General features: G+C 34.6%; 1 protein-coding gene and 1 long non-coding RNA gene across 4 annotated transcripts in view; one reads left to right on the forward strand and one right to left on the reverse strand.

The window, feature by feature from the left end:
• The window catches only part of LOC109717323 (WD repeat-containing protein 89 homolog), a 20600-nt gene extending 1255 nt beyond the window's left edge, over positions 1-19345 (reverse strand). Inside the window, exons 1-8 of one of the 3 annotated variants that reach the window (XM_020243051.1) lie at positions 19194-19345; positions 18590-18781; positions 14915-15122; positions 13683-13778; positions 8697-8771; positions 6403-6513; positions 3017-3108; positions 431-515 (exon numbers count right to left, since the gene is read on the reverse strand). In XM_020243051.1, the coding sequence (XP_020098640.1) occupies positions 431-515; positions 3017-3108; positions 6403-6513; positions 8697-8771; positions 13683-13778; positions 14915-15122; positions 18590-18735 (813 nt within the window). In that variant the 5' untranslated portion in view covers positions 18736-18781; positions 19194-19345. Of the gene's footprint in view, positions 1-430; positions 516-3016; positions 3109-6402; positions 6514-8696; positions 8772-13682; positions 13779-14914; positions 15127-18589 lie in introns of all 3 variants that reach the window. The other 2 variants (XM_020243050.1, XM_020243052.1) reach the window with 2 other exon arrangements.
• On the forward strand, positions 23479-24346 carry LOC109717853. The gene is made up of 2 exons (XR_002218324.1): positions 23479-23517; positions 23592-24346. It is a non-coding gene; the product is annotated as an uncharacterized LOC109717853 (long non-coding RNA).

A 24553-nucleotide genomic window follows, 5' to 3' on the forward strand; every position in this document is an offset into this window, starting at 1 on the left:
TTTAGGGCTCGAGCTCGCTCGACTCGAAATTAGGCTCACTCGAGCTCGGCTCGAATTAATTTCAATCTAAGCTTGAGCTTAAATTTAAGCTCGAAATTAATTTCAAGCCGAATTTGAGCCGAGATATTCTTGCATGTTACAGATATTCTTGCTGATTCATGGCCATGTGTCAACTAGTCAGCGCTATTAAATTGAATCACAAAGCATGAGCACATAACTAGTGGAAGGACATTGGACAAAAAAGAACACCTGAAGTTTCAACAAGTGGAAAATCAATGACAAAAACATTAATAAATAAACCATATGAAAATCTTATTATCGCGTAGTAAAATTTCCTGAGCATAGTGAATCATTTAAAACAAATAAATGATCTCTTAAAGAAATAGATGAAAAGCCAATTTTACGAAAGCTATATAAAAGTGCAACATACCTGATCAAGATTCCATCTATCAGAAGCCACAGAACGAGCATTTTCAAAGTTGGCCTCTCTGCTTGCATCATCCCAATCCCAAATGCTGCACATAATGTCATATGATGTTCAGATTTCAGAATTAATATACAGTTGATCCCTTATTTCTTAAGTGAACAGCTAGGAAGGAAACTTTGCAAGAGAGAAAGGTAGAAAAAAGAGTTGGGTTTCTTTAAAGCTCATTAGAAATCCTGATATCCACAACTAAAAACTAGTAGCCACACCTAATAGTATTTGGAGGTGGTCCAATGTTTTAACAAATTTGCACTAACAATTTGCACTAATGTTACAACTAAGCACAAAAAAAAAAAAAAAAAAAAAAAAAAAAAAAAAAAAAAAAAAAAAAAAAAAAAAAAAAAAAAAAAAAAAAAAAAAAAAAAAAAAAAAAAAAAAAAAAAAAAAAAAAAAAAAAAAAAAAAAAAAAAAAAAAAAAAAAAAAAAAAAAAAAAAAAAAAAAAAAAAAAAAAAAAAAAAAAAAAAAAAAAAAAAAAAAAAAAAAAAAAAAAAAAAAAAAAAAAAAAAAAAAAAAAAAAAAAAAAAAAAAAAAAAAAAAAAAAAAAAAAAAAAAAAAAAAAAAAAAAAAAAAAAAAAAAAAAAAAAAAAAAAAAAAAAAAAAAAAAAAAAAAAAAAAAAAAAAAAAAAAAAAAAAAAAAAAAAAAAAAAAAAAAAAAAAAAAAAAAAAAAAAAAAAAAAAAAAAAAAAAAAAAAAAAAAAAAAAAAAAAAAAAAAAAAAAAAAAAAAAAAAAAAAAAAAAAAAAAACCCAGCAACACCAATTATAGCCCATCTACAACTTCCTTTACAGGAACAACACCTACAAAATTTCAAACGGTCATCTAACATTTTCTTACACTGGTTCAACATCATCAAAGATGGATTTTTAATTATCCTTAATCAAACCACATAGCTTTATTGACACTTTCATCTCAGTTAAGGAAAGTGGAGAGCCCACATAGGGTGATGGATGAAAACTGAAGCAATCGAGCGTAAAAACAATAGACCATAATGATTGTTACATACTTTTGTACAAATTAGCGTGGCTCGGCCAACTCCTGTCCAGCAGTAATTTCATCTTGTGGCACCCAATATTTTGCATGCTCATTTTACAAAGCTTCGACAGAGACAGAGTTCAAGACAATATTTTGGTAAAAATGTATGGAGATCCCCTCAAGTATAGGCCATTTTGAAATAGGCCCTGCAACCTTTTTTTCTATAGACGTCCCCTGAAATTTCAATTATTTTGGTTCAAGTTATTTTCCTGAATTGAATTGGGTCCACCATGTTAACTGGTCTAAACATGCAACAAAAGCTACCGAGTTAGTTTGGAGAGACAACTTCAGCAGTGCAGACTGTCACATTGTGAGCCGAGATGAAAGCTACGCGTAAGAAAAGTACTTTTTAAGCAAATGGTCCTCTACACCAAAAGTTGCTTGATTTCCTATAAGTGGGGGCCCAAATCATTTTCCACTATAAAGGGCCCCTTTTGTTGTTTGTGTTGTTGTAAATAGTGATATGGATTAATTGTACTTTCAGCAAACGTAAAATGCTGAAAAAGGGCTTTTTTTGCAAATAGCCCCCTGAGCAATTTTTATTTTAAAAATAGTCCTATCAAAATTAAAATTACGAAAATGGCCCTGTCTTTGCCACGCAGGCGCCACGTCAGCGCCACGCGGGCAGGGCTGGGGCCAGGGTATTAAGTTGAACACGGTGAATCATTCACCGTGTCTAAACACGGTGAATGGTTCACCGTGTCTAAACACGGTGAATGGTTCACCGTGTTTCTTATGTATTTTTTTTTTATATTGAAAAGTGGAATAAGGAGTAGGGATGTCAATAGGTATGGATATTCGAAATATTATCCGAATCCAAACCCGAATAAATGATATATATACACGTAATTTATTTTTGTTTATTTATACAATATATAAAATATTTAATAATTTTTATTCCTTAGATCTTCATCCAACCCAGCAGGTTTTAAAAATCTATACCGTTCGATGAAGATCTAAGGAATAAAAATTATTAAATATTTTATATATTGTATAAATAAATAAAAATAAATTATGTATATATATATAATTTATTCGGGTTTGAATTCGGATAATATTTCGGATATCCATACCTATTGACATCTCTACTCCTTATTCCACTTTTCAATATACAAAAAATACGTAACAAAAAATACGTACTAAACACGGTGAACCATTCACCGTGTTTGAACACGGTGAATGGTTCACCGTGTTCAACTTAACATATGGGCCCAGCCCTGCCCGCGTGGCGCTGACGTGGCGCATGCGTGGCAGGCCCAGGGCCATTTTTGCAAATTAAATTTTGATAGGGCTATTTTTAAAATAAAAATTTGTCAAGGGTCTAAATGCAAAAAAAGCCCGCTGAAAAATAATTGCCTGGCAAGTCCTGTATAAAACTATGGCAGATGGCATCACAAAAATGTAATAAAATAACTCTTTCATGCATGTGTGTGTGTGTGTACGTGCATGCGACATGCGCATGCAGTACTAAATACAAAAAAAGGTTGGTGTAAAAGTCACCTTAAAGTTTCAATATGCGTCAAACACCAAAGTTTCTGATTCCTACTCCCAAAGAACCCCACCTTTGCAATAGAAGTTCCCTCATTCATCACCTGCAAAATCAAAACCATTAGAGTTCTCAAATACAGATCAATTGTTAACTAAAGAATTTTCTATGTGATCGACTTTATCAAAAAAATATCTTTATAAGATAACTTCAGGGGTAGTATTTGTAGATTGTTACTATTTAACAGGAGAGTAAGATAACTTCAGGGGTAGTATTTGTAGATTGTTACTATTTAACAGGAGAGCTACAATGAAAGCATTATAGTGTAGCATGTTCAAAGGACAGGGAAACAAAATGGCATAAATCATATTAGAAAAAAGCTGACACTGTAATGGCATACTGAAATCAATCAACTCAAGATCAAGTAAAAAGTTGTAGCAAAAATCCTAGTGAAATCACACCCTCTCTGATGTGTTCATTTATACGCATTTCTGGATAAAATTTTCCAAAGTACAATCCCTTCGGCTAGAGTTGATATCCAAAAAATGCAGCGATCCTCCCACTTAAGGAAACTTAATTTGTGCAATGTTAGATGGAATGAATTTTCATATGCTCAGATGTTTGAAGTAAAGATCCAAAAAGAATATGCCCAGGTGACCCTCATATGCAAAACTAAGCCAGAAAAATGAGATAATACAATATTGTGAGTGATGTAATCACACTCAACAAAAAAATAATCCAGCAGAAGTTAATAAGTATATCAAGTCTCACACAAATCTCAAAATGTCCTACTGCAAATAACTTGATTGATTTATATTATTATACAAATTAAACTGGTTACTGCAGCCTCTAAATTGAATGGTAGATAAACTTTTAATGTTGATTTATTCAAAATGAAGCTAAGGTTTAAAGTGCTGTGGCACGGGGGAGTGCCGCTGTCTGCCTGGCATGGTAGGGCACCTGCACGCTTCCTCGCCGACACATGGTGTGCGCTTGCGTGCTGATGATACATATGACCTTCTACTGGCACACTTTGGCACAGACTTATTTCAATTTTTTTGGTTCCAATAAGCTATTATAATATTATTTTGAAAGATTTAATCAAATAATTATGAATATTTGCTCTGTATAACTTACTATACTCATCAATTAACATACTTGTAAGTTTTTTTGTATGTAAAGTACAACACTATAACTACACCTGATGCAGAATAAAAATTTTTACAAGTTAGAATTCTAAAATACAAAGACATCTTTCTTTTTTTATTTTGCCATATTACAATTTTTCTTTTATAAAATACAAAAAAAATTATTTGAAATATTATTTTAAAAGGTATTTGAAAAAATTAAGTTTTAAGTAATTTTTTCTAAAAATTATTATATCTATTAAAAAAATTAAGCAATAAATTATATGACAAATAAATTAAATAAATTTAAGTATCAATTGATTTAATTTAGGTTTAATTTTATCAGTATTTTAATCTTCTAATGTAAAAATAAATTTTTATGTTTGATGTCTTAAAATTTGTTTATTGAGTTTGATTTTGTTCCCTTAATTCGCCAAAAATCGCAGTGCGACAAATTTTAATAAAATAATTTATGAAAAAAATGGATGTCTGTGATAGAAGCGGAGGGCTCAGGCCAATAAGGGGGGCGCGGGGGGCTTCGTCCCGTGCGGTATGGATAGAATATGTAAATTAAAAATTTTTCCGCATATTGATAAACAAAAAAAATAAATTATATATTTTTTTACTTACCTAACAAGTAGATTTTGATTTGCAATGTCCTTGGGGGTGTGGGATGTTTCGTGGTACAGACCTGCGTATCGCTCTGTCTCGCGTGATAAGCAGATCCGTGCCGCGGCACGGAAGGGGCTCCGAGACCCCCCTTGTGTCGTGCCACCTTCTCGGTGGCACGGTACGTGCCGCCCATACTGTACGGCATGGGACGACACTTTAAACCTTGAATGAAGCATAAGACTTTTTTTGTTCCGGCAACAAAATTACACTTCGATGAACATAAGCTAATTGAGGAAACATCGTTAGAAGGTTTGACAAAGATGAATATCATTTTTCTTCTTTCTATATAAATATGGCATTTGGTTGCAAACTAATTCTTAATTTCAAACTATCATAAAGTATCAAAAGAAATAGTAGACAATGGTTTGGAATATCCAATATACAGCAACTTTTTTTTCAATGATAAATGTCAATAAATTACAACAAAAGAAGGTTGAGAATAAGTAGCAGATGAGAATAAAATCAACAGAACGAGAAGATACAGCACAAGAGAGATCAACAGACAAAAGATGTTCTACGAGAGGTGAAAAAGGGTAGAATGAGGAGGAACAGCAGCAGAGGTGAAAACGAAAATAATAAGCAAGGTAAATAGCACCACTTATTATTCCGATAATGATTCAAATTAGCTGGTTGTAGTAAGTTTTAGATCAATACAATAAAAAGTGCTTCTTAGGCCTATTTTGGGAATGCATTCTCCAAATGCCCCCTTTCTTTCAAGCTTTATAGCTCCAAAAGAACTGAAAGCTCATAAGCTCAGCCAATCCAATGCTATGATATGGTGGTGTGAACCCCCAGCAGAAAAACATCTTGCCGTATGCTTCTTTGGCAGTAGTTCATCCTACTAGAGCATCAAAGGAAGCAAACTTTACCGTGCTTTCCAGTTTCTTGAAACTCCAAAGTATGAAAATGGACATGTTTGATGAAAGCAGTACCAAACCAGGCCTAAATTAATCTAGGCTACTCAACCGTGTTATGGGCTGTCTCCACAGCAGAGCAGCACTAGCAAAAGAATAAATGAACAGGGATGTTTGTAGATTAGATTGCATGGAAAAACCATGTGTTATTGTGCTCTTTCCTCTTGCAACCAGATATGTCAGAGTTAGAAGAAACAATATGTGTCCATTTCCGCCAAAATCTACTTCCCTTGTCTAGTTTGATGAGACAAGGGAATAAATCCACCTGGTTCCTTATTTTTCTTAAACCTAAGGGATCATGCAACCCAGCCAAGGGCAATAACCAATTCTGGACCACTTATAGAAGACATTAATTTCATCAATTTCATATTTAACCAGAATTTACAATTGATGGTAGCCAGACAAATACATGATTTGCCTGATATTTGCCAGCAGTTAAAAGAATCAAACTTCATTTGACTGGATCAATCTTGGTTTCAAATGCACCAACGTGTCTAACAGCAAAAGTATCTTACAGCAATATAAGGGGTTGACAGGAAAATCAAATATGATAAGTGTATTAACTGATGTTCATGGTTTAAACTAAGCTACTATAAGCTGAGAATATTCATTACATCAACAGAATTATATCTCTGCCATTAAACCGAAAGAAAAAAAGCACACAAAGGGCTAACATCAATTACTCACTGATAACAAATTATCATCGTCATTGATTTCGCCATCGGTTTCAAAAAGACACAATAATCCATCAACAGAAGAAGAAATGAGCTTATTTTGCTGACTTGGAACGAATCGTACCTAAAATAGACCAGCAACAGCAAAAATTTTATAATGTGATACATAAAATACAAGGTATTCTGCATAAACTAAGAACACATTTGACAATATAATCAAATAGTAGGTCCATTGGAAAGTTGTGGAAGTCTCAAATAAAGTCAACCAAGTACAAAAAAGTGCACACACTAATTATACTAGAATATGTGTTTCTGCCAAAAGAATATAAATTAATTTTCATTTTATGTTTCAACTAATCTATTTGAGTGTTTTTATATTTTTATCAAAGGTTCGGTTATAGAAATTTCAGTCAAACATTATATCAGTTAAAAAAAATGATAAAAATCAACTACATGTGTGATTAGAAAAAATGTTATTCGAAGTTAGAACCTAAAATGTATTGATGCAGACAACCTTAAAAAACAGATTTGCAACTTTTAAGAATAGCACGTCACTAAATATAACATTTTGAATGGAATATACTATTTATTGTTTGCTGGAACATGAGAAATGACTGCTCACAAAAGTTAACAATTATGGTATTGATACTCTTTTGACCAANTGGTTTATATATATATATATATATATATATATATATATATATATATATATATATATATAGAATACTATTAATAGCACCAACTCCTTGGTGCTATTGGATTTTCGGCCCTTGGATAAAGGGATGTGTGGTTAGGATGAAAGTGGTCTCCAAGGCTACGTTTGGTTTGCACATAAGTAAGAACTTTTATTCCAAGAAAATGTACAAGTTCAAGTATAAGCAGGAACTAGACCAATTTTGCGTTTGGATGAAAATTGGATTGTTCCTAGGAATAAGGTAAATAGTATTTAGATGATTAGATTGGAACAAGAGGAATAACAGTTATAATTTTAAATTAAAATTATTTTATCTAATTAATTAACATCAAAATATTACTTAAAAATAATTTAATAAATTAATAAATTTATTAGCTATGAATATTGTATAAGATAATGAAAAATATTAATTAATTAATTAAATATAAAAAATAATTTAACTTTTTAATTAGTTAGTAAATTATTTTAGCTAGATAACTAGCAAAAAAAATTAATTAGCTTAATAGAAATATTAATGGTTGATCAATATAAATATTAGTTTATGGATAAATACATTATATTATTAATAATTAATTATAAATAATAAATTAATTAACTATTTTATTATTTAAGCAATAAATAATAATTTTAATATATTAATTAGATTAATTAATGATTAATACCATAATTAAAATTAAATTTAGACTTCAATTAATTTTGTTCCCACCTTGGAACAAGCTTGTTCCAGGAAAAAGGGTGGAACAGCAGTTTCAGCCTTATACCAGCTTATTCCAGAAATCCGAGAATTACTATTCTCGGATACCAAATGCAACGTTTGGGAACGAAAGGAGGAACAAGGGCTTATTCCCCCTTGTTCCTGAACCAAACACTGCCCAAGGGTTTAGTGAATAGTTGGTGGAATAGTATGATCTAAGGGGTGGAAATGGTCAAAGAATAAATCTAACGACTAAAAACTTGGTAGCACCAAGTGGTTGGTGTTATTGATAGCATTGTAGCCGGACTATATATCATCCGTATTATGTACTGACTTAACTAGAAAAGACTCCAACAGCCTTCTAGAACAAAGTCAATAAGTTAGCATTTCAGCTGTTTTCCATATGGAAAAGAAATTCCTAATCAATATGGAACGTAGCATGATCTGACAATATCCTAGACCCATTAAGATAAAAAAGTATATACAATTTGTGGCCAGAATTATAAGAATATTTTGTGCCAAAAATGTTGTAGATTGGTTATAACCAAACCAACATTCCAGGTCAAAAACTCACTACACAACAATTTGTAGTTCAAAGATTCAGAGAAAATTCCTTCAGCTATCTCTAAAAGTATCATGTGATTTTTTTTTTTAAGATTGCTCGATTTTGATTCAGCACAACAAAGCATAGGACCTAAACCTTGCTTATTTCAAAGGCCACTTCTCCAAAAAATAAAGAAGTGTTATATCCAGATATCCTTTGGTGGCTGTAGCATTCGCATTATCTTCCTATTTTCTTTTCCAATTTGCAACATCCAAAAGGTTCATCTCAAGAAGTTTTATCATTATTTTGCCACAATGCTCAAAGGAAAATATGCGGTATAGTTTTTACGATTCATTAGTTCAGAACAATATATACTTGTGTCACATCCTCCATGTGGGATTCCTCCAAACATGCCAGTTGCTTTTGATTTCTCCAGTCCCAGAATAGAACCTACAGGCAAACAAGTCATCAAATTTTTGCACAGAATTAAGTAGGAAAGTTAAATATTGTGATACACTAAGTTCAGAAAAGAAAACATCAAACAATTTTTTTTCTACTAATAAAACCCCACTTTGACCATTTCCATGATGTCCTCATCAGTATAGAAAAGTAACTAAATTGTCATAGAGCACCGACCATTCTCAGCGCAGGTGGCAAAGGTGCCACCTGCTTGGTGGTTGGTACCCGAGGTCCAAAGTTTGAATGCTAGTTGATTCACATTCCTAGCTAAGTTTATTTATAAATGAAATAAACGAAGCAGGTAGCATGCTACCTATCTCTCTCTCAAAAAAAAAAAAAAAAAAAAAAAAAAACTAAATTGTCATAGAGCCACTGCTGCAATTACTAAATTATTTAAAATTTCAATTTCTCCTTATCCATAAATTCCTGCCTGCGTACATAATACACATTATAAGGTTAATCATTCTAGAAATCCTTTAATGCCAAATGCAACACTATGAACTGACTCAAATTCTTCATTCCAAGCATGTACCTATAAATAAAAGTCATAAAGTTCTATACTAACAAGCAGTACTTTTATCATGATGTGAGAATCTCAATGGTCATTTATGTCTTTTGCAGAACTACTTCTGCTAAGAGAACAAAATTTAAGGTTCTTATTTCTACCGCCCAGATTAATATACTAGCAGCAGTGGCTAATATAAGATTAGCAGTGATTTTATCGAGTATTACTCTCCATATTTTATCATATTTTGTAGAAAACACAAATAAATTACATTACAAATTTCCAATTCTTCAGAAAATATGCAGTTTAATTGGATGCACAATGAGAATATGTCAAAAAATTCGAGAACATAACACAACATTTGGAGCCAAGGAAAGACATTTTGAGGTTGCAATGCTTAAGATGCGAAGTCTAGATTCATAAATAACATGGAAAATTGGAAAAGCTCATGGCACTGTAAAACCTACTATAAGAAGAGAATTAACAACTATATACTAGAGGAGAAACCAAACACGTCTTATGGTTGAGTCACATCGCCTCCTGTATAGAGTTTTTAATATTGATGAAAAGGGCTTCAAATGGGTATCCTAGCACATGGCCACACAAATTGGAAAAGCTCATGGCAATGTAAAATCTACTAGTAAAAAGAGAATTAACAACTCTATACTAGAGAAACCAAGCACGTCTTGTGGTTGAGCCACGTTGCCTCCTGTATAGAGTTTTCAATATTGATTAAAAAAAGGCTTCACATGGGTATCGTAGCACATAGCTGATAGAGTTTTTAATATTGATGAAAAGGTCTTCACATAGGTATCCTAGCACATGGCCGCACAAATTGGAAAAGCTCATGGCAATGTAAAATCTACTACTAAGAAGAGAATTAACAACTCTATACTAGAGGAGAAACCAAGCGTGTCTTATGGTTGAGCCACGTTGCCTCCAATATAGAGATTTTACTATTGATTAAAAAAAAGGCTTCACATGGATACCGTAGCACAGAGCCGCACAAATTGGAAAAGGTCATGGCAATGCAAAACCTATCACTAGAGAAACCAAACGCATCTTATGGTTGAGCCACGTCGCCTCCAGTATAGAGTTTTAATATTGATAAAAAAGGGCTTCACATGGATATCCTAGCACATGGCCACAAATAGGTTCCCCTCAAACCCATCTCCTGATCTCCACATCCACCCCACCCCCAAAACCCGCATCTCCCTCTAGCCACCACCACCGCTCTACGTCTCTCTCTCTCTCTCTCTCTCTCTCTCTCTCTCTCTCTCTCTGTGTTCCCATATCTATCTCTACCTCTCCCTCCCCTCTCTATGTTCCTCTCTTAGCCTATTCAGAGGGGTTCAAAACCATTGTGCTTAGATTTATATTTTCAGAAGAAATTATTTTCCTCCAAATTTGCTTTGATTTAGTAAAAAAAATAGGATGTATTCAAATCCTTCTCTTCCGATTTTTTACCACTTTTCTCTTTCATTTGAGTATCTAAAGGCGCCACTTTGTTTATTTTTAATGATGATCTGCAATTGATTTCAGGTTTAGAATCTACTTTTCTTTTTTTTTCCTACCCTTTTTTTCCTTTCCTCTCCATTTCTTAAAGTGAAAACGTGTGGAGATCCCTCAACTATAAGTTATTTTAAAATAAAACGTCTCATATTTGTTTTATTTTTTAAGAACAATTAAAACATCAGATGCTTATGTATGTTTTTTTCCCCTTTTTTCATCACTAGTTTATCGCAATGCATAGCAGCACTTATTTACCATGCTCATCTTCATGGAGTTCTGACATGTAACTATTTCTTTTGGAAAAATAAAGAAAATGTTGTTGTATTCTGAATGCTTAAAAGTAACTTGTGGCGATAGTGGTGATGGCGGTGGAAATAGTGGCGGCGGAAACAACAATGACGGAGGTGATTAAGGGTACGAAGCCAAAGATCGCAGAGGTAAGGAAACTATCTTTCTAGTATGAGTTAGGTGTAATTAAGTTAAGCGCGAGTCATTACACTAGAAAAAGAGGCAATGGGACAGTAACAAAAAATAAGACAATGCAAAACAATACAAGAGATAGACATGTAGAACAGTGGAAACCTTTAAGTAATTCTACACTTCATGTAGAAAATAGTAATAGGCTAGACAAACATTTGGTTTAGGCCCTTTAGGGGCTGCTCTCTATCCCAAAGGCATAGATTCTCTCTCTGAGAAAACTTCTAAGGGAAAGTTAAGCAAAAGGAACTAAATAAAAATTAATACCTTTTAGAGTTCATTAATTAAAAAATATTTATGTCAGTCATATGAATAATAATCTACGATTACTATATTCAAGAATATTTGATACAGTAAGGCTAAGTTAGATCCAACATTCTACAATGTATAAATTTTTACTATTCAATACTTTTCACCTCATATGCCCCTAGCAACCCACCTCAGATGTTCCTAGCAACTGAGGTAATTTTCCTAGCCTTAGGGTTCACCCACCCTTGGACTATCAAGCGGTGTTCCAAAAGACGTCCTATGCGGCCGCCTAGGCGGTGCAGTGAATAAAGTGCATCGCATACTGTGCATTCGGTCCTACATAAGGAAGGCCTGCATGTGCAGCAGCATGTGTGGTGGCATGTGTGGCCGCATAAGCGGCCCGCCTTGTATTATGCAGTCGTATAGGCAGAATCGCACGGTGTCCCCTCGTTTCTCTTGATTCCCCCCTGCCCCTCCTCTTGATTTTCCTTCTCCTCTCTCTTGAGCCCTGATCTAGCAATGGCACCAAAGCGGTAGCTTCGACGAGTTGAGAGAAAGCGGTGAGCCAAAGCGGGAAGCAGCAGCAAGCGATGGGACCTCTCTCTCTCTCTCTCTCTCTCTCTCTCTCTCTCTCTGCGTGTATTAGCTCTAGAACTATAGGCCCATGTGTTTGTTTTCATAAAAAATCATATGCAAAGACCCCCTAAACTATATCTTGTCTTGAATTAGACCCCTCAACAGTCAACATTTATATTTACTCTCTCTTTCTCTCTGCTTGTATTGGGCAGGCTCAAATACACATTAACCCCTTGAACTATTGACAGTTTTGAAATAGGCCCCTCCACCTTTATATTGTATTTTAGATTACATGTCCATGAGTTGAGGAGGTGATAATGTATTTAGATAGCCTACAGTTGAGGGGCCTTTCAATCCCTATACACTTTTGCCAATTTGTAAGTTGCAACCAAAGATAATATTTGTATCTTTGATAAAATGCATTTATAGACAAATTTTACTACTTACAAATATTCTTTAATATATTAATAGTTAAACCGCATATGCATCCTCATATGCGCCCGCATACACATATGCACTATGCGGTGAGCAACCCGCATGGATACCGCATGCCGTGTTTGGGAACATTGCTATCAAGGCAACCTGATCGATCTTGTAGCAGGTGCAACATACAAATACACTTCAGTAGGCAAGAGATGCGCATTACCAGCTAATAACTATTTGGCTAATATAGATCATGCAAAGTAGTTATACAGTGCCCAAATTAGAAATTGCAATTTGGCTTATTTATTTAATCATCAATAGTAGGAATGAGGAGACAAGTTAGAAAGTCTATAGTTGATGTAGATTGGAGGGGAACAAAGAATGCAAAGAGTAAGTTCAGCAAGGCTATTTAAATACCATGGTAATTGTGTGATCTTGTTTACAAAAACTAAAATCCAACACAAACATTGGTAAAGGAATTTTCAACTTAACAATGATACTTTTATAAGTGGCTTGATAGCGTCAAAAAACTTCATCAAGGCTCCAACCTTAGGTTTGCATCAATTTCATGTCAAAGCTTCCGAATCTAAACGTTGCATTAATTTCATGTCAAAGCTTCCTAATTTCTCGTCTGGCATACTAAGCTTCTGTTTGGCGCATAATAACTAAAAGACAACACAATATCATCCGATAACTAGAACCAGATATAATTTCGCTATGCTTCAAACAGTTATTTTCAGTTCTTAAAAATACCAATATATTCCTTGTAAATTCTGCAAAATAAAGTTAAGAGGCGGGCTATGTGTTTGCACACTTTGGGAGAAAAGCTCTTCAATCCTGGACTTTGCGACGTTTTACACTTGATGATTCTCATAGTAAAACTTTACAATCAAAGCTTAGCTTTCATAATATTAACTACACTACTTTTTTATTCACACATATAACTATTAAACAGAAATTATGCAGAATAAGCAGAAGGAATTTTAATTGTTGTATCAAAACTCATATAAAAAGAAAAATGAAAATAATTGTACATATAACAGTTGAAAACGGAAAGTTTTCACAGGCGTTTAAGCATCTATTCTTGACAATCCAGATTAAACTGCAGAGAATATACAAAATACTAGCGAAGTTCTTATTTAAAAGGGCAGTAACTTCACCTGAGCATTGGAACCAGCAGCTAGTAGGTTGCCACTAGATCCACCAAAAGAAAAGCTAAATATTTCTTGCGGAGAACCAGCACTTAACATAGAAATCTGTGACATAAAATATTTAAAGAAAGATAAAGCCAAGTAAAAACGAAAATAAATCTTTCCCATAACCCAAAGCATAACAAATCACAGCAAGGTTCAAGACATACAATGCACGCAAGCAAAAACATATAACTAAGCTAAAAGCAAGGTTTTGGAGTTAACATGAAGAAATAAATTATATACATAACAGAATTGTGTAGTGGCAAAAACAGTCTTAAAAACCATCACACTTCTGAGGTTATGCTAGTACTCAAGAAAGGTAAAAGCATTACTATTTTACTGCACAACAGGATGAAAGTTAAAGCATCTAATTTCTCTTTGGTTAAATCTCTTTCATACAAAAGTACTATCCTAAAGGCAACTTCATTCAGCAATATTACTTATCTACTAAAGAACAAGGAAAACTACAATGTCGCCCGTGTATAAACCCTCAGTATTGTTATATATGCATGGCACACTTGTATTATGTCATGCATTTACTTCATAGATGTACGGCTAACATAATTTGTTACTAAGGATACAAATCTAAACAAATGACCAAAAAAGAGCACCGCACGAATAATGCAGAAATGATTGTTGCATGAATAATACAATGCCTTCTCTATGACTGGCAGATTAAAGTGTATGAAGCAAGATATGGATGAATAGCACTATAGGGTTACAACCTAGATCTGTGTAGCTCCATGCAATTTTGATCATCAAAATACATGGCGTGGGAACTCAAAAAGTCTGGACTAGCAATTACTTAATAATGCACAAAGTCCAATATATATTATAGATTCTCTTCACAAGTGTTCCACAACAATTGTATGTAGAGTGAAGTTTAGGAGACTTGTTACTAGGAGATGAAGTGTGTCATATGTAGATATTAAGTTCCACAAAAGAAGCATGGTTCATGAAATGGAAAGTTGAGATGCATAACTACACTTTCAAGAAGTTGGAAAAAAAACAAAGATCAAACGGAACAACTCAAATAGGTGATGTAACACTTGAGTCCATTACAGTTGCAAGCAGGAAAAAAAGCATTGATCAAATTAAAAAGTCCATATTTGGCATAGGAGAAATTAGCCTGTTTTAGTGTTAGTTAAGAGCACAGCAGAAAAATTAAGCGCTCAGTGACAGTTCAGATCATATCAAACCTGTTTAAAGCTTCTAGTATCCCATGCTCTAATTGTACCATCAGACGAACAGGAACAAAATATATGAGCTGAGGATGGAGCTGAAAAGGCAACCTCATGGATGGTTCCACTATGTCCTTTACACTCCCCAAAATATTGTCCAGTTGCTGGAGAATAAATTTTGATTGTGTTTGAGGACAAAGAAACTGCCAATGTTGAGATCTCCTGGCTTGCTTGCAAAACACAAATTTCAGAGGAAGAAATTGTATGGATAGCATTAGCACACAAACAACACCAGCTCAAGTATATGGATGAAATATAGGTATTAAATTTCCCCAAGACATAAAATCTAGAGGACCCAATTTTAAGAACTAAAAAGTCAAATACAAAACTGAAACCATGCTAAAAAGTTGAGGATCACTAGAGTAATTCAATCTATAACATAAGAAATAGGAGGTTCTGGATGGTATTAAATTGTAAAATCAATACATAACACACAACCCCATTCCAGATTGGGTGGGCCAATAGGGCTAGGCTTTGCTCGGTCTGATTGAATCAGTCACATCGGATAGTCAAGAGGGAAAAACAGAACAGAGCAAGGAGTCCATAAGTCTCCAGCACAAAACATCTGTTAAAAATGAAAGCAACATAAAAACATTACCAACTTCAATAAAAGTAGTAACGTTGTCGAACAATAGTTGCATTACTCATTACCAGTTAAATAACTCATCAAGTACAATTATGTTCCTAAAAATTTGGCTAAATTACAAAAGAAGCCTTTTGATTGTTAGCTGGTTATTCAATTACCCGTTACATGAAAAATTTCATCAATTTTAGCCCTACACTTCACCACTATGTCAAATAGGCCAGAAAATTTGGAATGGTTGTTGAACTAAGATGCAACTTTGAGATATCACATTGGATATGTATTTGAATATCAATGCTGCGACTTAAGCAATAGATCTAAAATTAAACAAAAAATGATCTCCTTCGTAAGTAGGGCAACCAAAATTTCCAGTTCATTGGAAAATTTATCCAATTTAGGCAATTCTACTACATTAAGCAAACTGCCGTCATACACAAACTCATCCATATAAAGTTTTGCATCAGGATTTGACAGTCATCCTAAAGCAAAGATTTAAGTGTCGTGGAACGGAGTCGTGCCAAAAACTTGTCGGCACAATACAACATGGTGCATACCGGACCGTGCCGATGCGAGCCGATCACAAAAACTACATGTGTGCCAACACATAACGATATCCGTGCCGTACTGTGCCGATGCGTGCCAGTCACAAAAAAATACATATGTGCCGACACATAATGATATGAAATATTTATTCTCTTTAAACAAGGATTTAAGTGTCGTGGCACGGGGTCATGCCGGAAACTTGCCGGCACGGTACGGCACGGTGCGTGCCGGTCAAAAAAATTCTTGTGTGCCGACACATAAGAGCATAAAATATTTATTTTCTTTAGCAACAAAATATTCTAACTATTTATTATGTCTTTTTATCACATCTTTTGAACTTTATTGAGGAAATTACTTACTAATTTAAATTTTGAGCTGTGTCATCGGCACGGGGTCTGTATCGTGTCGGTATCTTGTTGGCACGGTACGGCACGATAGATACGGCCCGTGCCGACGGGCACTTAAAACCTTTTCTTTAACAAAAAAAATTTCTAATTGTTTATTTACTCTGAAAATTACTTACTAATTTAAAAAAACAAAGAGGGTTTTGAATTGTGCCATTGACACAGGGACTGTATCGTGCCAGTATCTTATTGGCACAATACGATACGGTAAGGTAGCTATGGCCGGTGCCAATGGGCACTTAAATCCTTGTCCTAAAGTTTCTGTGCCTATTGAGACAGCGGTAAAAAGAAAATAGGCCGCAAATTTTTGGATAATTGTTAACAAAAGATGCAACTTTGACATATGACATGGTTTTGTATCTCAACATCAATCTAAGTTGTAAACTTAAACTAAAATTAAACAAAAAACGATCGCCTTCTTTAATATTAGAGCTACCAAAATTTCCAGTTCATTGGAGAATTTATCCAAATTAGGTGATTCTAGTCTATCAAGTAAACTATCGTCATTTGTTGATTCATTCACATAAAGTGTTGCATCAAGATTCAACAGTCATCCTAAAGTTTTTGTGCCTATTGAGACAGTAGTAAAAAGAAAATAGGCCATAATTTTCAGATGATTGTCGAACTAAGATGCATCTTTGATATATGACATCGGTTCTGTATCTCACATCAAAGTTGTAAATGTAAACTAAAATTAAACAAAAGACGATCTCCTTCATTACTAGAGCTACCAAAATTTCCAGTTCATTAGTAAATTTATCCAATCTAGGTGATTCTAGCCCATCAACTAATCCGCATAAAATTTTGCATCAGGATTCAACAATCATCCTAAAGTTTTTGTGCCTATTGGGACAGCGGTAAAAAGAAAGTAGATAGTCTACCAAAATTTTGAGTTCAATGGAAAATTTATCCAATCTAGGTGATTCTAGCCCATCAAATAAACTACCGTCATTCACTGACTCATCCACAAAGTTTTGCATCTAGATTCGACAATCAGCCTAAAGTTTGTGTGTCTACTGAGACAGTAGTAAAAAGCACATAGGCCAAACATTTTTGGATGATTGTTGATGTATCTCAATATCAATCCAAATTGTAAATGTAAACTAAAAGTAAACAAAAAAAACCTCCTTCTTCACTAAAGATACCAAAATTTCAAGCTCATAAGAAAAATTTATCCAATTCAGGTGATTCTAGTCCATTGAGTAAACTACTGTCATTTGCTGACTCATCCACACAAAGTTTTACATCTGGATTCGACAGTCAACCTAAAGATTTTGTGCTTGTTGAGACAACGGTAAAAAGAAAATAGGCCAAAAATTTATGTTTGATTGTTGAACTATGATGCAATGCAACTTTGAGATATTACATTGGTTCTATATCTCAATACCAATCTAAATTGTAAACTTAAAATAATTTTTTTTAAAAAAACAATCTCCTTCTTTAATAGAGATACCAAAATTTCCAATTCATTGGAAAAATTTATTCAATTTAGGTGATATAGACTCTATTAAGTAAACTATCGTCATTCACCAGCTCATCCGCATAACATTTTGCACCAAGATTGGACAACCATCCTAAAGTTTTTGTGCCTGTTGAGACAGTGATAAAAAGAAAGTAGGCCGAAAATTTTTGGATGATTGTTGAATTAAGAAGCGACTTTGAGATATTACATTGGTTCTATATCTCTATATCCATCTAAATTGTAAACTTAAACTAAAATTAAAACGATATCTTTCTTTAGTAGAGCTACCAAAATTTCCAGTTCATCAGAATAGTTATCCAATATACGCAGCTCTGCTCCATTGAATATAACTACCGCCAATTGTTAACTCATCTACATAAAGTTCTGCATCTGGATTCAACAATCATCCTAAATTTTTGCGCGTGTTTAGAGAGCGGTAAAGAGCAAAGTGCCGACTGAAATTCATGCAATTTTTTTTATACATGGTTAATTGATGGGGCAACAGAGACACGGGCTAAAACACAAGTGACGTTTTTTTCTAGGTAATATAGCTTAGAGGGATAGAACAACCAAAAGAAAGGAAAAGTACATATTTAGGTTATTGTGGTGAAGGATAAATAGATGAGGGAACAAGGAAATACCTAGAAGCGATTTGGAAGACATAGTCGTCGCCGAAGTTGGTGTGGATGGTGTTCTTAAGGCCGAGACGCTTCAAGGGAGAGGAAGAGGAGAGAGAGGTGTTGGTTCTTGCCTCCGTCTCCACTTCCATCTCCATCTCCTCTTCCATCTCCGTTTTTAAGGCTTCTAGGTTTATAGGATTCTCCCTTTGTTTGCTGTAACTATAATGCGCAGTGAAAGTGCGATTAGTTAGTTAATTCGGATTCGGCAAAAATTCGGTACCAGTATAATACGAATAAAATCCGTATCCCAATTTTCAAATTCGTTGAAAAATACGGCCTAAAAAACGGATTCGCCAATTATTCGGATACACGATTTATACGAAAATTATACGTTCACCAATTAATAATTCGGAATAAAAAATTCTGCTATTAAATTCTTCTTCCCCAACGCCGAGTAGGAAATCAGTGGATCCAAACAACTTACCTGGATTCAATTTTGGACCAGTAACAATTCTAGCGACCAATTGATACGAGTTATTGGCTAATCACATTGACACGAGTTGTTTACCCAAAACGAGAAGTAAAATCATGAAAAACAAAGAATAAAAGAGTAGTATGCCGAAACCAGATTGCAAGCAGCGCCCGGCGCCGCGGGGCCTCCGATGGCAAGTGGCGCGCGGCCCGGGGCAAGGAGGGTTTCGAACTTCTGATGGGAGCAGCAGCGCTCGGCCTCGCGGAGGGTTCCGATGGGGAGGGTTCTGAAGAATTCGAAGTTTCAATGGCGAGCGGCGCGTGGCTCCGGAGGGGAGTGAGGGGGGCTAGGGCATACTTTGAGCGAGAGGAGAGGCAAACGTTTTCTGCGGGAGTTTTTTTTCTTTTTTCATTTTGACCTAGCGGGCGTTTTCTTGGGCGAATACTGCCATGTTTGGATGCTCACTTTTCTGGAGCAAATTATAACTATACTATGGGTGTTGAAAAAATTTTCTAAAAGGTATTTGAATAGTTTAAAAATATACTAACAAAAAATAGGGTATAGTTTAACTATACTCTAAAAAATAAGGTATAAATAAAATTCAAAATTTTTTCTCAAAAACAAAACTTCATTTTTCGGGCTGCTTCTCCACTCACCCACCCCACCCTTTTTTTTTTTCCCTCTTCCTTAGAGTCTCCCTTTCTCTTCAATCTCCACCCTCTCCGCAACCCCAAAAAGTAGGGTTTACCTTCCCTCATCGCCTCCACACTCACCTCAGCCGCCACCTCCTCCACCGCACTCACTTCGGCCACCACCGACGTCGCCGCACTTATATCGTCCGCCACCTCTGCTGCTACACTCACCTCGTCCGCCGCGCTCATCTTGGCCACGGTCGCCGCCGCCGTCGAGCACTCGCTTTACTTATCTCTCGCCGACGTTGTACCCTTGCTACCCCTTCCCCTACTGCTCCGCACCCTACGATGGCCGAAGAGGCGCCGCACGCTTTTCCTCCTTCAACAGGTAAAGAAAGAAATTAATGCTAGCTCTTTGTTACCTGTTTTTTGGATGTGGTGATGGATACTGGAGAACGGGAGGATCCAAATATTACATTTGATAGAGTATGGTTTGAAAAATTTTCATGATGATAAAATTATGTTACGCTTTTCTTCACATGTACCGAAGAAGCTAAGATTTGCACAGCTTCTAAGACAAACACTCTCTTCGAGAAGAAGGAAGGATTCTAATATGAGTCTAAGTAAATGATCTTCTAGGAAGTTTACTACTTTTTTCTTTTTTAACTCCTTCCAGATTGAGGAGCTGTTACAATAAAATATTGGGAGTCAAAATAGAAATAATTAGGTCAAAGTCGAGATATGTTAATTCGAAATATTTAGTAGATTTTGATTTTCAAGTTAAGTGGAGGACAAATTGTCATGGAGAGGAGTTGTTATAAAGGCAAAATGGTATTGGATAGGACCCTGATGTGGTTAAGATGATTTTCATTCTTTGCTATCACAGTTAATTTTTTTGGATAGCCATAATATTATCACTTGTATACAAATTTCAGAGATTGTTAATTTTGGACGATTTCTTTACTTTGGACAGGGTGGCTAAGACACTACAAAAATCATGATTTATTTATTATTTTATTTTACAATTGAATAGTTGTGGTAATACCAATTTTGCCCAAATGAGATGATTAAAACCGCACAAGCTCTGTTCTACAGAAAATAGATATGTATAAATTTTTATACTAATTTTTTATGCCTTTATTACATTAGGTTTGCAGTTATCAGTATAGATCGACAACAGGGAAAATTCAGTTCAATTATCACGAAAACTTTAATTTTGATCAACTATGCTGGTTCATGTATTGATGCAGTTTGCTGCTGCTACTCCATTGCTTCATTTCTTCAGAATTATCTCATACCAGAGAGCACATTTTTCTACCATGAGCTATTAAAGAATCTATACTTAATCTTCTCAAATCTTATCCATTATTGGAGCATGACCGGCTCAACTTGGACTGGTTGGTAATAGCTAAGCTGTAAATCAACTTGGATTGGTTGGCAATAGCTAAGAAAAAAGAGAAATTCATTTGCCAGCACATTTAATAATATAAAATTTGTGTTAAAGAGAATGAAAAAAAATAACACAATTATACCGAACGAAACCTAAATTAATAGTTTCTTAATTGATATTAGGATTGATATGCTTGGTTTACCTAACTAATTAATCCACAAAAGACGAAGCTCTAGCAAATTTGAACCCTGATACTTTCATTATATTCAAGTTGGTTTTTTTAAAAAAAATCATGATGCTTTCATTATATTCAAGTAATTTGAAACTAGTATCATGATTCTTCACACTTCATTACTTTTGATATGGGGTTATATGCTTTGGAATTTTATTAGTGTTAATAGAATAAATTCAGAGACATCAAATGCAAAGTTTAATTTACATGCATAGTTTTAGAAGGTTTTGTAGGAAATTACATGTTCATGCATAGTTTAATTTATATGTTTTTTTCTATAATTTACTCATTGCGCAGAAAGCGATCCAAAAAAACAATCACGGGCAGAATGGATGGATATGCATAGAGCTAATTTAGTAGAACTTTTATAAGAACATAATAGAGATAAATGGAGAGGTCAAAATGGATGGAATAAAGAGGGATGACGCAGTATACAAAAGGCAATGATTACTAAGTTTTCTCATTCAAATTATACATTAGAACAAGTAAAAGATCAAGAACAACAATTAAAGAAGCAATTTAAAGCTGTGAAGAACTTAGTAGAGATGAGTGGCTTTGGTTGGGATGGAGACAAGAAAATGGTTTCTGCTCCATCAGAAGTTTGGGAATCGTTGATTAATATGAGTATCACCTTATAAATATTGATTCTTTATATTATTTTTTTTCAATTCTAACAGTAATTTTTTTTTATTTTATGAAGACTAACAAAGAACTTAGAAAATGGCACAACAAGCCCTTTCTATGGTATCCATATATCCATATAAATACATAATTTGATGGTTTTGAAGATACACGTGGCAACATTGTATGCCTCCAAGTCCATAGAATTAGAATCCCCTCCTCCTTTCTTCTTTTCTCCTTTCATCTCTTCTCTCTCCTCGCACTCACACCAAAGAAGGTAAGATAATAAATCTTTTCTGGGGAAGGTAATCAATCTTGAAAAATCCACTCTTTTCCTTTCATCTCTTCTCTCTCCTCCCACTCATACCAAAATGCCTCGGGAAGATAAGATAATAAATCTTTTCTGGGAAAGGTAATCAATCTTGGAAAATCCGGGATCACAGATTTTTTCAAGATCTGAAAAAATCTTCAGTCTTGAGCTCTATAAAAGGCTGGAGAGCGGAGCTCGAAGGGGGGTGGATCGCACAGGACCGGAGAGGGAGGCAGACGGAGCTGTGTGAGTGGAGGTCGTCCACATCTGGTGCACACACTTTACAGGTTGCACACATAAAAAAAAAAGTTAAGAGAAGATAAAAAAAAAGAAGAGAAGGGCACTAAAAAAAAAAAGAGAACAAACAAAAAGATTTAAAAATAAAACAAAAAAAAAGTTGTGCTTCTCCCCTTATTCTGTTTGCTGCTGTCGCACCGCCGCCGATGCCGCCGACGTTGCCCCAACATCGACGCCGTCCGTTGTTGTGCCCGCCGCCGACGTCGCCCAAATCTGCCCGAAGTCACCCCAATCTGGTGCTGTCCGCTGCTGTGCCCGCCGCCGAAGTCACCAACGCCACCCAAGCCACCGCCACTGCTGTACCCGTCGACGTCGCCCCAACGCCGCCGCAGCTGCCGCTGTACCTCTTCACAAGCAACGCCCAAGCTGCCGGGTCCGCCATCTCCACTGTCGACGTCGTTATTACCGCGTCCGAGGTGGTTGCTGTCCAAGCCTCTAACGTCGTTAAAGCTAAGGTTGAAGCTGACAACTTCATTGCTTCACGAGCAAGGAGGAAATTAATTAAAAGGGTCGAGTGGTCCTTTTCTTCTATTTTTTATTTGTTGTTTGCTATTGCTAATATGTAACCCATAATATGCCTTGGGTAATAAATTATCATGTTTTATATATATAAAAAAAAACTATTAGCAGTATTCTTTTAAAAAAAATACAAAAAAGTTATATATATATATATATACACACACACATACACACACACAGTTTTGGACAATATTTCTCATGTTTATTCTTCTGCATCTTTTTTTTCTGATTATCTTATTAGATTTGCTAAAAAATGTTTTTGATGCATTTTTCACTAAAAAATTATTTTTAAAGAGAAAAAAAGTTATTCTATTTGTTGTGGCCTAATTCTAAGTAAATCTCTAATATATAAATATTTTTTATTTTTTAATTTTTTGTTATTATTTATTAATTATTATTGCATATTTACTATAATTTTTTTTCCGCAACGAAGCGCGAGTGTTTAACTAGTGAAGCACTATACGACATTTATGAAGGTACGGTTTAGACACATTTTATTTATATTTTTAATAATTAATATTGAGATGTATTTCATATTTGTATATTGAAGGTACATATGCAGAAGGCAAATATGCTTGTGGATGTGAGTATTATAGTAATCACTCTAAAGGTTCATCATCGACCTCCCAGCCGGAGTCTCCATTAGTCACGATTCCAGGTGTCAGAGAGAATTTTGATGAACATGTTGAAGAGACTCAGGATGTCAATCTGTTAGCTCAAATACCCTTGCCAAATGACCTACCTTACCCAGTCAAGTGCCTCCACCATCACAATCACAAACGCAAGCTTAAGAAGAAGTTAGGACTACATCAAGTTATAAAAAAAGAAAAATGAGAAAAGAAAATATCGATAAAATGGGAGATTATCTAATTGTGAAGGAGAGAGGTGATGATAAACTTGCTAAAGCTGTCACCGCAGCAGAGGTACAAACAAGAAGTTATCATAATGATAAATATTATGTTGATAAATGTATGGAGGTGTTTTATGCATTGCTTGATCCATGGACCATGGACGAGGTATTTAAAGCTTCAAGAGTGTTTCAAAGAAAGAAAAAGAATCATGAGGCTTGGCTTTCATTGAAAGATGAACATAGGGCTTATTGGATAAAAAAGGTATGGGAAGAAAGAATTTAGAGTTAAACCTTAAGGTTGTTGCTTAGTTTCTTTACTATGCTTTTTTATTAGGCTTCTTTCATTTTGTTTGTCATGTTAAATCTTACCGTTGACATTTGTTGGTATATTGAACTTTATAGTCTATTTAGCAAGTTGGTATCTTTAATGCTAAATAGATTTTTGTTGGTATCTAGATGTTTGTTGGCTTATTTCACGTAATGCTAAACTTCATGGATAATGTTTCTTGCTCTTTTTTTTGCCATAGTAGTTGACTTTGTTTGTATATTTAATACATAGTAGAAAGAATTTTGATTAAATTCATAAGTAGAAATGACATTCATATATAATATTGTCCAACAACTTCATGATACATATTCATGAAGGATACATATATGTCTAA

The sequence above is a fragment of the Ananas comosus genome, linkage group 11 (assembly GCF_001540865.1).
Source record: "Ananas comosus cultivar F153 linkage group 11, ASM154086v1, whole genome shotgun sequence".
In the NCBI taxonomy this organism is placed as follows: Eukaryota; Viridiplantae; Streptophyta; class Magnoliopsida; order Poales; family Bromeliaceae; genus Ananas; species Ananas comosus.